The 12,796-nt window shown below is 33.9% G+C and overlaps 1 protein-coding gene and 1 non-coding gene across 3 annotated transcripts in view; one reads left to right on the top strand and one right to left on the bottom strand.

Moving 5' to 3' along the window:
* Positions 1-3,202: 3,202 nt before the first annotated feature.
* The window catches only part of LOC127831868 (uncharacterized), a 30,833-nt gene continuing 21,239 nt past the window's right edge, over positions 3,203-12,796 (bottom strand). For both annotated transcript variants that reach the window (XM_052356939.1, XM_052356940.1), the window contains 4 exons: positions 11,670-11,743; positions 8,827-9,064; positions 6,554-6,999; positions 3,203-3,382 (listed from right to left, as the gene is read on the bottom strand). In XM_052356939.1, the coding sequence (XP_052212899.1) occupies positions 6,560-6,999; positions 8,827-9,064; positions 11,670-11,743 (752 nt within the window). In that variant the 3' untranslated portion in view covers positions 3,203-3,382; positions 6,554-6,559. The remainder of the gene's footprint in view (positions 3,383-6,553; positions 7,000-8,826; positions 9,065-11,669; positions 11,744-12,796) is intronic.
* On the top strand, positions 12,497-12,585 carry Trnay-gua (transfer RNA tyrosine (anticodon GUA)). Its single transcript is given in 2 exon segments — positions 12,497-12,533; positions 12,550-12,585. It is a non-coding gene; the product is annotated as a tRNA-Tyr (tRNA).

Raw genomic sequence — 12,796 nt, 5'->3', positions numbered from 1 at the left:
GAAGAATCCAGATTCCTTAGTTAATAAATTCTTGCTACATTTAGATGGCGTTAATTCGCATATTACTAACTGGGGTAATAAACTCAAGATATTGCTCCAGGAATTAGGATTGTCTTGTTTATTATAAATCTGAGATAACCACAAGCGATGTTAATTGTATCTGTCAACGAATAAAGTTTATCAGTTTCTGATTCTGATAACTTGCCCAAACTTGATTCTTATAGTTTAATCATATCACAATTCAATTTTGAAAGCTACTCGGATATTATTGTAAATGTTAGGGATATAATTTGCTTGACTCGACTTCGCCGTTCTGCAAATTCATTGAAGAAGGTAGATGCAAAAATATTCCAAGCATGGTACGAGTATGTACAAGGTGTTATATGGATGTAATTGATAATGAATACCATGTTTTGTTAATTTGTCAATTATATAGGGATTTAAGAAAACTGTTGTTACCTAAATATTATCTACACCGGCCTTCTATTATAAAATTTAAGCAACTTATGTCTACTACAAGTAGGTTGATACTAAATAAACTAGCTAAATACTAGAATGGCCTTTGAAATAAGATCTAGTCAAAATTAATTTTAATCAAGCTTATGTGTATATATTGTTTTTTTATGTTGTATTACCGTAACCAATGTCAGCAATATTGATCTAGTTTATGTTGCCTACGAGTTGTTTTTACTTTTCGTATGTTATTGTGGTCAACATTCACACAACCATGCATAAATTATTATTTAATGCCCATTATAAAAACTATACTTGTTATCACCATGTTGAAAAAGCATTTATTTGCACCGACATTACATGTCTTATGTATTGTGTTTGGCTATGTACTAAATGTAATGTGTTTGCTAATAAAATTGACTTTACTTGTTGTTCCATAAGAGCAATTACTCTTTTCGCACGTTCGACCTCTGGATAACAATCGCAACAGCAATTGGTATGTTTGCGCTATAACCACATTTATCACATGCCATACCCTGTTTCCCATGTAATATAATGTTACGAATATTTTTTATCCCATTTTTAAACCGACATTGACGGTCTAACACCCCATGGAATAAACTAGTCTGTATCCCACCTTGTTGTATATACCTGTCGCGTTCACGGAGTACTTTGTATTCTACCACTGAAAGATTTTTCATAAGAAATCTCTAGAGACGAGGAAACCTTAGCACGGGCTTTATCATTAAAATTAAACGACCTGGAACCTTTAGATCTAGTCAAGGGACATACTTTTTCGCCATCCGTATCATGAATCAGCTGATTGATGGCGTCATAAAATGACATACTTCTTGCGTCATTTTCCAAAATATGTGACGTCATTTTTAGGTGTACACGGAACTAGTATGCGATGTCTGGGAATAGAACTTTGAAGACGTGTTAAAAACTTTTCGTGTTAAAGTGATATTATGGGCATCTAACATTTTATAGGTGTCTATCGCAATCGTTGTTTATTTTTCATATAGATCTACACTTATATTTGTTAATGCAGCATCAACATACTAAAACAATATCCCGTTTAGGAGAAAAATTATGCATTTGAATATCAACCGTACTTTCGTTTGACAACTGACCACGCATGTACGATGTGAACATAAATTTAGTTTTAGTGCAGATTCGTTCATACGACACGAAGACACAATTTTGTTTTACGGATCACTTCGGCTTAGAGGACTGGTGAGTCATGTAAAATATCTTTGTACTAAACAACTGGTAGCAAGTTGAATTGCAGATAATTGGTCAGTAACCACATTCGACCTAACTCTTTTGACCTGTTAATTCTTTTCAGCTCAATTCAACAGTGAAAAATGCCCATAATATCACTTTAATATATACTGGATGTAATTATGAAAAAGTTTCGAAAATTAATGAATTATATTAAAGTAAAATCTTCTTTTCGCGGTTGTAATGTGTTACAATTTGCATGCTGCGTACAATTTAATCGAGGCGTATGGTGATATTTTTTCTCTTTTTACAGTTTGTGTGTGAAGTTTTTTAAGACTATTTTGCGTACCAAAACAAATACATTCTATATCACTACGCATGGTTACATTCGTTAGATTTTAAGCGCTTTTAAGACTGAATTAAAATTATTGTTAAGGTTATAAGATCTATTTATGTTAAATGTCACGTTGAAAAAAAATAAAGGAATACTAGGATAAGCGTTGAATAGAGAAAAGTTGCTCGGCTCAAACACCGAAACTCGCCAAGGCTCGCGCTCCCGGTGTTCTTAGCCTCGCAACATAGACTTCTCTCTTTTCAACGCTAACCTAGTATTATTTATATCTTACACATGCGTAATATGCTTTTTAAGCGTTTCATTGGCTTATTTTCGTTCGATTGACCAATCGCATTTTGTCATTTTGCTGAAATAACGTTGCAACGTCAAATGACGTCACGAAATGTAAACAACATTCGGGATTTATCATTATGTTTGCGTAAAATTTATTTAATTTGCTAATTTAAAAGCATGTGATTTAAAAGATCTGACACTCGTTGTCATTTCATACCATAATTTATAAACCTCGTCCACTGTAATTCGTTAGTAAGCTCGCCAAATGCTCGCTTACTAACAAAATTCCTGAACTTGTTTAATAAAATATGGTATGATATGACAACTCGTGCCAGATCTTATATGTATAGGGTATCGCAAGAACCCGTAGCATGTTTGCGATATAACTATAGGGTATCGCAAGAACCCGTAGCATGTTTGCGATATAAATATAGGGTAAAGCAAGAACCCGTAGCATGTTTGCGATATAACTACATTATTTACCATTGAATAACATACATAAATTAATCAAGTTTAACATAACTGCACATCGTTGCCTTACTATAAAATCAATTTAAAAAATCGTTGAAAAAATCGTTGCGCAACGAATTTTCTTGTTATATGTTAACATCTCAATTGTATTTGCTTTTCAAGCGTTTTACACAGCGTGAATTTGCTAATTACGAGTGTAGAATATTTCACTTGCCTTAGATAAAGAAATAACGGGTGTTAATAAGAATTTTTGTCCTCAAAATATTTCTGGAAATTCCTTATTCTCTTAAATGATGGACAACTTTATCCAAAAAATGTGGACTTCCTTTATTATATAACGATCGGTTTTGTATTACTATACACAAACATTTAGACAATAAATGGATATGTTTACATATATTGTGTACGAAATATTGAACATTGTCCTTAAGCATTTTAAAAGTTTATTAACAATCAAAATGTGCCAATTCAGAGTGTCGATACATAACAATTAAATGCTCCAATCCAGAGTGTCGATACATAACAATCAAAATGCTCCAATCCAGGGTGTCGATACATAACAATCAAAATGCTCCAATCAAAAGAGGCTTATTACACCCCTTTCCTCTGTAAAGAAATGTAAAGAAAAATTCACATCATACGCATTATTTAAATGACATAATGACAATAACGTATGAAAGGTTATCAAAGGCTTGAAATGATATTAATTATAAGATATTTAAGCGAGATTATACGATTTTTAATATGTGTTAAATTGTAATATATTGATAAAATAAGTTACAATAACACAACATAGGCAAGAAAAATTATACATAAAGGACGAATTTCATAAAATGCAGCAAAGACAAATTAGCGCCCCGTGCCGATTGTGACGTACATATTTTCCTACAATCACTGAAGCATTCGTCTTTTTATTAGGACCAGTGTTAGTGTTCGTGTGTCGTATGAATATATATATCGTTGCAGGAATTTAAAATGAACCGTAAAACTAAGTTTAGATTCACATCGTTCATGCATGATATACATGCTGGCGAATTCGACTGTACATCCATTTTCGATTTCAGAATTAAATATCTGGGTTTTTTCCGCATTTTTCGACACATGTTCTTCTTATTTTCTTTGTTTTATGTTACATATGTCTTTGCCTTTTGAAATAAAACCTGATCATTCCTGTATTGAGAGGTCAACTCAAGTTCAGATAATTAAACTTAGATGATATAAAGTTTATATCATCTAAGTTTAATTATCTGAACTTGAGTTGACCTCTCAATAAAGAATTTAAATATGTTTTTCATATTTAAAGGCAATTCTGTAGTATCAAGTTTAGTGTCTTTTTTATTTTACCTTATCAGCATATCTACTTGTGTAAAATTTAAGCATATAAAATATATAATAAACATATATGAAAACTTGAATTACAATCTGTAAATAAATTGAACACAATATAGCTTGTACATCTGACGTTACATACGTTTAATTTATTTGAAAGTAAATTTTTCATTTAAAACCACTGTATAACATCAAGGGCATAAAGGATCTGAATTAAGTTTTATTCGAGTCTAGCAAGACACTTGACAGTTGAGCTAGTGACGGTTGATGGCTATACTTATTGTAAGACAACTGATAAAAATGAAGTAAAATTTAAATGTTTTTTATGCATTCATAGGCACTATATTTTTAAGGAGCAATGATGACAAATGGCGAAAACATGGACATAATATGTTTAGTTTAAGGGTCTTTTTTAACAATTAAATATGTTTTTCTTAAAGCCTTAATAAAGTATGCTGAAATCCTGGCAACATAACTAGCTGACTAAATTTAGACCCGTTATTTGACACCAAAATGAAACCATAACAATCAATTAAACTATTGTATTGTATTGAAAAAATATCTTGAAGTAAACAAAATAATTGCGATACTCATTATAATATTCATTTTTGCAGCAAGGATTGTCAAGCATTATCCAAACATGCATGTCATATGTGTACATCATAGATAAGATGCAAAATTCATTCCATTCAAGTCAAAATATACAAGTATTTTGTGATATATGTTTCATTAATATGTTAAACCTTGAATAATTTGTCGTACTATCAACGTTTTTTTGGATGATTGTGCATGATTTAGATGGTTTATAAGTAACAACGACTTGTACATGTATTTGAGACGAGCTAAAAGGTGTCTAATGCATGTGCATAAAGTGTCGTCCAGATTAGCATGTGCAGTCAGTACAGGCTCATCTGGGACGACACTTTCCGTTTGAATGGTATTTTTCGTTTACAGTAAGTCTCTTCTTAGCAAAAATCCAGTTAAGGCGGAAAGTGTCGTCCCTGATTAGCCCCTGCAGGCTACACAGGCTAATCTGGGAAGACATTTCATATGCATTTAACCCCATTTTCACAGAGCACGGCCCATTCTTAATGTTAAATGTTTTTATCTTTAGTTCATTTTATGATTAAATACGATAAAATTTTCTGAAGGTGACATATCAAGTATTGTTTTCTTAAATTAAAAAATAAATAAAATAAAGTGGTCAATAATGAATACATGAATCAGTTCATGTAAGCAAACTTGTCCGCAGATATTCTCATTTCGGATTGTTTCCCTGATAAAAATAGATTAAGCATTCGATAAATAGACCCTTTATTTCCACAGTAAGTGCGATGTATAACAACAACTTATGGCACAGGTATTGTATGTGAGTACAATAGACAATTGTTGATAGCAATGAATTATAAATAAAGTTTATGTATGTCATATTTTGAATACATCATTATGGTGAGAACTGGGATGTAACCTATGTGATTGTTACGACTGTTAAAACTGTTAACTGCGTTTTTAAAACACTTCTATCCATATCTTAACGGGACCCTTCCACGTTTTGGAAAATTTACAAAATTAAAAAGAATTGTTTCAGATTCGCAAAGTTTCGCTGTAGTTATGATATTTTTGAGGAAACAGTTATTTTGAACATTTACCATGCTCTAAAATACCCATTATATGCATCTGTTGACGATTTATAAACCAAAAAATGGCCGAATGGACTTAGCGTTTTACTTTTACTCCAGGTGTCATTGGCTCGAGCTCAGTTGAGGGTTACTTTGTTTTCTTTCTTAAATTTAATTATTGGTTTTTACTGGACAATTTTATATCCAATTTTAACATTTTTCAATATAAAGCATTTAATGACAAACTTCAAAACATTCTAAAATCTGTGACAAGGTCCCTTTAAAATATGTTTGGTCGGTAAAATACAACAAATAACAAAAAGTAGCAAAGGCAACAGCAAATAATACAAAAAAAATGAAAAGTATCGTTAATATCGCCCCTGTGGATATTAATTTTCTCGGGTTGATATTATTTGCATTCATTCTGGCAATCATGTATTATTCATGTATTGGTTTACTGAATTAGCAATGACACATCATATTGTTGTTGTATTTTCATTTCACATTTCAGGCGGAAAATAGCATTTACTATCTTATATTACTTTTAGATTTAAACAATATCAATAATACTAAATAAAAATGTTCCAACTGTCTTAACGATTAATACATAGGTTAAGATCACCGACAACGTCGATTTTTGTTTAACAAACGTAATATGATATGTCAAATACAACAAAATATTACTAAATCTAGATAAATTTCTAAAGAACCATCAATCATTAAAAACACACAACCAATCAATCTTAATCAACTAAACCGAACAAATATCAACTTAAATAAATAACATTGACACAAAATATATCAGTCACCCTAAGTCTATTCAAATTACCAGCAATCAATCACTGTCGTCATCGTCGACTTCCGGGGGAACGCTGGGACGGATGAAGAAACACCGGAAGGCAGAGTAGGCTCGGTTGCAGTAGTCACGTGTCGGGGAGATCTCCTTGGAAACCACAGAACACGACATGACGTCATTTCTGACGTCACCATTTGTGTCACTCGTATTGTGCACCGGTGAGCATTTGGCGGTATGTTTTCTGTTAGAAAGGACCTGTCCGTAAGTTGAGCGTGTCGGCGGTGGGTTATTTCTATCACAGTAACTGACATCATTCGTAACACAATGTTTAGCGTCATTTGTGTGCGCGGTTTGTTGCGGCGAGTTTTTTATGGAGTGCTTCCGGTGCGGATGACCGGAAGTGGGTCCCAACTCGGCCGCCAGCCACTCCATGCTCTCAGTGAGCCCGTCACCGCGCAAGGCGCTCGTCTCGAGGATATCTACCGGAAAAAAATGATAACATAATTTTCTATGAAAACCGGATACTGTTGTACTTAAAGGCACGGATAAATGGCTTACTAAACTTACCGGCAACTGTGTAACTAAAATTTTAAATTTCAAGTGTAAGGAATGTTAAGTCTATTTAAGTTGCTTCTGTGCATATGTCTCTCTTTTTATCACCAGCAATATTTTCATTGCTAATCGCTGTGTGTACTGTCATTGATGCAGCAGAGTTTTAATATCAGCTGATAATGTCACCGCCCTGCGATCACAGCACGTTAACAGTACACCGGAGTATTAAACCCTATTTCACATTTTCCAGGTACGGGGATTGAACCCGGGTCGCCGCGCTTCTCAATTTAGCGACCCTGGTTCAATCCCCTTTTCAGGAAGCATCAATACGTGTATAAAGTATAGTCTATGGAGACGTATTTTATGCCTAATCTTGTTTGTCGGTCATCTCAAATATTCATATATTTATAGAGAGGGGAAAGATTTTCTGTATTTGATTAAGTATAATAAAATGATGTTCGGCAACCAATCAAACCACTCACTTTTATCCATAACCAAGTTTTGAACAATATGGGCGGAGACCATCTAAACATAATCTCCTGTAAAGCACTCGTGTCTACAGTTTTAATTGGCGTGTATTCTATTATCTGAATAAAACATTACAGAACAACATTAGTAGTAACAAGAAATATCTTTAAAAAAGATATACGGCGTTGATTGTGGTTGGAGTTTATGGAAGGTAAAGATTTAAATGAATGAGATCAAGGATAGCTAATATCTTTTTCTGTTCTGTTTTTAGCTGCATCACACGCAGTACGGGATGTTACGCGGAGTTTTCGCGGCTTATTTTACATTATTACATATTGCTGGTCATAAACCTATAGATACAAAACAGAAAACCAAAGTCAACCGGCCACACGCGAAGTCATATTTTTAATATGTATACGCGCGTTCTTCGGACAAACCTGTTTTAGTGGTTTATCGGGCATTGCTATTTGATTCGATTATTATAGTATCGAGAATCATCGCGCTCATACTTAATACATTAGTCAATATGATGCAATAATACATTAGTAAATATGATGGAATAATTCTTGTTAATGAATTAAAAATAATATTTATCATGGTATTGTTGAAAACACATTAAGAATCTATTATTGGCATGCCATAATAATATCGCCGGATATCTTCATTTAACATCTTTCTGGTAAAGAAAATTCCAGTTATTATATAACTATTATTTTACTGACCGCGAACTCCGATCAGCACATTAGGTCTGACCTGTATATAAACTCTGACATTCAAACACACTAACCGCGAACTGACCCCTTATACCTCGCGGGTTGAAATGCCATGCATTAAAGTGAGGCATCGCTTCCACTGCTCTTTATACTTTTACATATATCATGTTGACAGGAATATGGAAGTCAGTACTAAATATGAGAACATGGCCTTTAAGTACACAACGTTCTCGCGCTGGCAATCCTCTGAAAATAAAAGGTGCAAGTACAAACTGTATTGATGTCGAGATTGAGTGTAAAACTGTTCTACCTATTAAGCCTTTTTATTAGAGATAAAACTGTTTCATGCTGAACACGAAGTAAAACAGTACAAAGACGCGGACATGTCTCCAATGTTCTAGTGGTATTATCAAATCAGCCAATGCAGTCAATGAAGTGTATTCATCTGTACTTGGCCGCGGGAAGTTTTATTTGAATTCTATTGGACGCTAACAAAGGTCACGTAAGGTGAAAAGCTGGCGTAGTCAGCTCCGCCGAAAAAAAGTTTATGAAGAAATATATAATAATACGTACGCCATTTGTGTTTCATGAATTTCAAACTCAATCTTGATGCCACTTCCTCTGACGTCATTGTGTCTGGGAGATCCCGCTTGTTCACTAAAAATAGAAATACGCTGTGAGCAAGTTCCTCCGCATGTAGTGCGGGTTTGAGGACATCACAAAATAGTTCCTCAACGCGTTCTTTGTCGGCAGCGTCTATCACTATCACTACAGCGTCAGTGCCCTTGTAGTAGTGACGGAAAAGAGGCCGCTGAAATGAGCAAAGAACAGAACAATAATAATGTCGTTTATTGTCATCTAGGAGAGATATTTAATTATGAGTATGACTACTTCATCGAGAAATACAAAGCATTCAGTCTCCATCATAGTTTTATCCAATTTTATCTGATAAACTTATTGTATATTATACTATTATAGAAATACATAATTATCTCTTGCGTACCGTCTTCATCGATCTTTTTTATTTCGAATTCGCGTATTGTTTGCGCTAGATTGTAGACATAATTAAGTGCATCAATCATATGAATATCAAATGCATTAACATTCAGCCGAATTATTGATTTAAAAGGAATGTTTCATAAACGGTACGTCTGTAAGACCGTTCATGGTCGGAAAGGTAATGGATGGGTTTATCACAGTGTATATACCAATTGTATCATCCCGGGATGTTGCGATGTGATTGCCATGGCGAAATGAATATTTGACACACGTGCGTTGCTAGAAAGGTAAATTATTTTCCTTTTTGTCATTATGATGGTCTTCAAACAGTAATTAATATTCAAATTTGAATGCAGATTTCTCGGGCATGCTGTTATGCTGTTATTTATATTTAAATAAGGATAAAATGCGTTACTGATCACCGAACATTTCGACAAATTATCATGATCTAGTTCTAAAATAGTTGTTGTACTGGCGTTTTAACAAATAACAAGAACTATTTATACACCAGATGTTAGATTAAGAATTTGCACTTTCAATCAGTACAACGTATTTTTTTACCGATTCTTTCTTACATAGGATATATGCATTTAATACTACACACGTGTGCTCCTACTTCTGTATCAAGTATTGCATAAACTGAATCAATCATTTGTATGATTATAGCGATTATTATGTATCAATTATTGGGATGTTCAATATGTGATTGAAGTAAACATGTCATTATTTTGTCCTCCTAAATGTTTTAAACACCTTCGAAACAGTTTCATTCACTTCATTGATTACCTTTGTTTAACACTGGCGGTTAGTATTGGTATGGAAAAAACGTTGGAATGTGTTATCTATAAATAGATAGCTGGTACACACATGCATGTACAAGTGTTGGTTAATAAAAGTGAAGAGACTGTAGAGAATTTGTAATACTCTTTTCGGTTTAAGGAATATAATTTGCAGGTTATTCTGTCCGTTATTTATTTCAAATTTACTATAGCTGAAACTTCGTTCTATAATAATATGCATTCATGATATAGCCACTGTTGCATGCCCTATAGTTATACGGGATTTCAGTAATTCGCACACGAAAGTGTACATTATATACATGTGCCTATGTTTTGGAAAAATAATGCAAATTCTAAATCATCCAAAATCAAGGTAACCCTTTCATTATAAAGTTGAAAAAATATCGTTTCTTGTTTCTCTCTCAGGTCATACGTAATTTAACACAGATTGCCAGTACAAACAGTTTATATATGCTGCTGCCGGTGGTAATGCTGTTGCAAATGATGATACCAACTTTACTGATGATAACGATGATGATCATCATCATGATGGGAATGATAGTAATGATTATTTTGGTGAGTTATATTAACTCTCTGCATTTCTTGGGAAACATTAATACAGAACTAAATTATTGCTATTTTACAGAAACATGGCGGACGAGTCAATAGAAGTTTTTGGCTAGGACGGTAGTTTTGCTACGGTAAATTGCACGTCAACCCCTATGACAACTATCTATGCTGAAACACCACTTGACCTGTGTAAAAACATGTCCCCCATCAGCCAACCAAAGTTTCAGTGGTGATTCTTGTTCACATATTGAAATTCGTATTTTTTTGTTTCATAATGTGGAATAATACTTGAAGATTTTAACTTTTTGGTATGATTTGAAAGTCTTTGGTATACAATTATAATTGTTTGTTGGTAGCACAATATTTTGAGATTTGTATTTTCAGGTTTCTAGTTTCATGTTTTGATGCAGTGATTAATTGTGTGTCCGAAAACGCTTGTTGAAATATCACAGTAAATGCATTTGAATTATTGTGCCTAAAACAGACAAAATACAAGACTTCATCAATTATTGTTAATCTTCCCCCCCCCCCCCCCCGATCACTTGGATATAAGTTGTCCGTATACACGAAAACGGTAGAATGCGCGGGTAGTGTCTTATGATGTACGTGTCAATAGCAGCAAATGTATGAATTGCAAAATGTCCGTATACTGTTCATGTAACGTGACGTCAATCTTTATTACATGTATATTTTTTGGCTAACTCATACGTTAGGGATAACAGCACAATATCGAGGAAATGTGTTCTTTGCAGGATTATGATTTCATGAGTTGTTATATAAAACATATTTTTATCAGTAGCGTAATAACGAGTAAAAATGTATTTTCAAATAATGTATACTATTGTCCGATAAATTTATAAAATGCGCGAGTTTGATTGAGCCATTTTATAGTTCGTATAATATGGCGAAATAAATATAATGTGATTAAGCCTACACAATTATCGCTCACTGTTGTTGTGTGAACAAATTGCACGTTTTAGTTCCTGCATCTCGTCGAAAAATAACATTAATTCATCTGTATCGTTCATGACTATTCAGTGGTATGTTACTCTGAGTCTCATGACATACCATCTTATCCCTGGCACCAATGTCCCAGGCTGTGAACGTGATGTTCCGGTACTGCAACTGCTCCACGTTGAACCCTGAAAGAAAGGCACGTGACCGTCATGTGGTAAACACGTGGCTGCAAAGGGACGTTACCCTTCAAAACAGTAATATTAAGTTATGCTTAGAGCATGAAGTTACATTTGTATTTTATTGAATAGTGTATACACAAAACATAATAATGTCTCTATATAGACAAGTCCAGCTTCCAGATCGTCAGCCTCGTTCTCGAGTCATTTTACAAAGGGGTGGCAAACCCTTCTGATATCGGGAATGTAAAAAGGGTCTAATTAGTTTGTGCCTCAATTGATGGACTTTAAACTTGCTATACTCAACCTATGATAACTCATAAGAGTCCCCCATGTCTAGTTTGAAGTATGTATTACGCGTAATTTACTTAAAATTTGGAAACAGGGGCGTGTTTTTAAACGATCCTATCATTGTATTTCTGCATATTAACCCTGTGTTGAACGATGTCTGTTTGAGTCCGATCGTGGTCCAACGTTTGATATTTCATACATGACGTGTTTAAATAAGCTTATTAACAATATAATATAATTATTTCATGTAGCGCATTAGAGAACATCAGAAGTGCCCTCAGCGCTTTGATTCGTGTAACTTATAAGTAAGCTAATCACGTGACGCGGTTAAACGCGATGTCGTCCATGGGAATGAAGTTATTAATAAATTATTGTGAGTTACTCTTGTAGCCTCCCTTTGATCTACTTGAGAAAACCTAGTTTGGTAGTATTATTTAAATCGATTGATAATTATACGTAATACTTTTCAATCCCGCGATAGCTCAGTCGGTAGAGCGGAGGACTGTAGTGGTTATGGAACTGTTATCCTTAGGTCACTGGTTCGATTCCGGTTCGCGGGACTCTTCCTTTTCGACCGAAACAATTATTCGTTGTACCAAACCTTTAAACTTAAGTCAAAATGTAAACTTGTTTTAAAATGTTTTGTTAACAGCAAAGATCAGGGCGAAATAATAAAATCTATCAAAGTTAGCATATAAGTATGTGCATACTAAAATGGTGCTTATGTCATGAATATATTGTTCGTAACGAAGAAATATATCATTAAATGTG

Source organism: Dreissena polymorpha, chromosome 5 (assembly GCF_020536995.1).
Source record: "Dreissena polymorpha isolate Duluth1 chromosome 5, UMN_Dpol_1.0, whole genome shotgun sequence".
NCBI lineage: Eukaryota > Metazoa > Mollusca > Bivalvia > Myida > Dreissenidae > Dreissena > Dreissena polymorpha.
The sequence above is the reverse complement of the archived record's forward strand: the minus strand, read 5'-3'. Positions and strand labels throughout refer to the sequence as shown.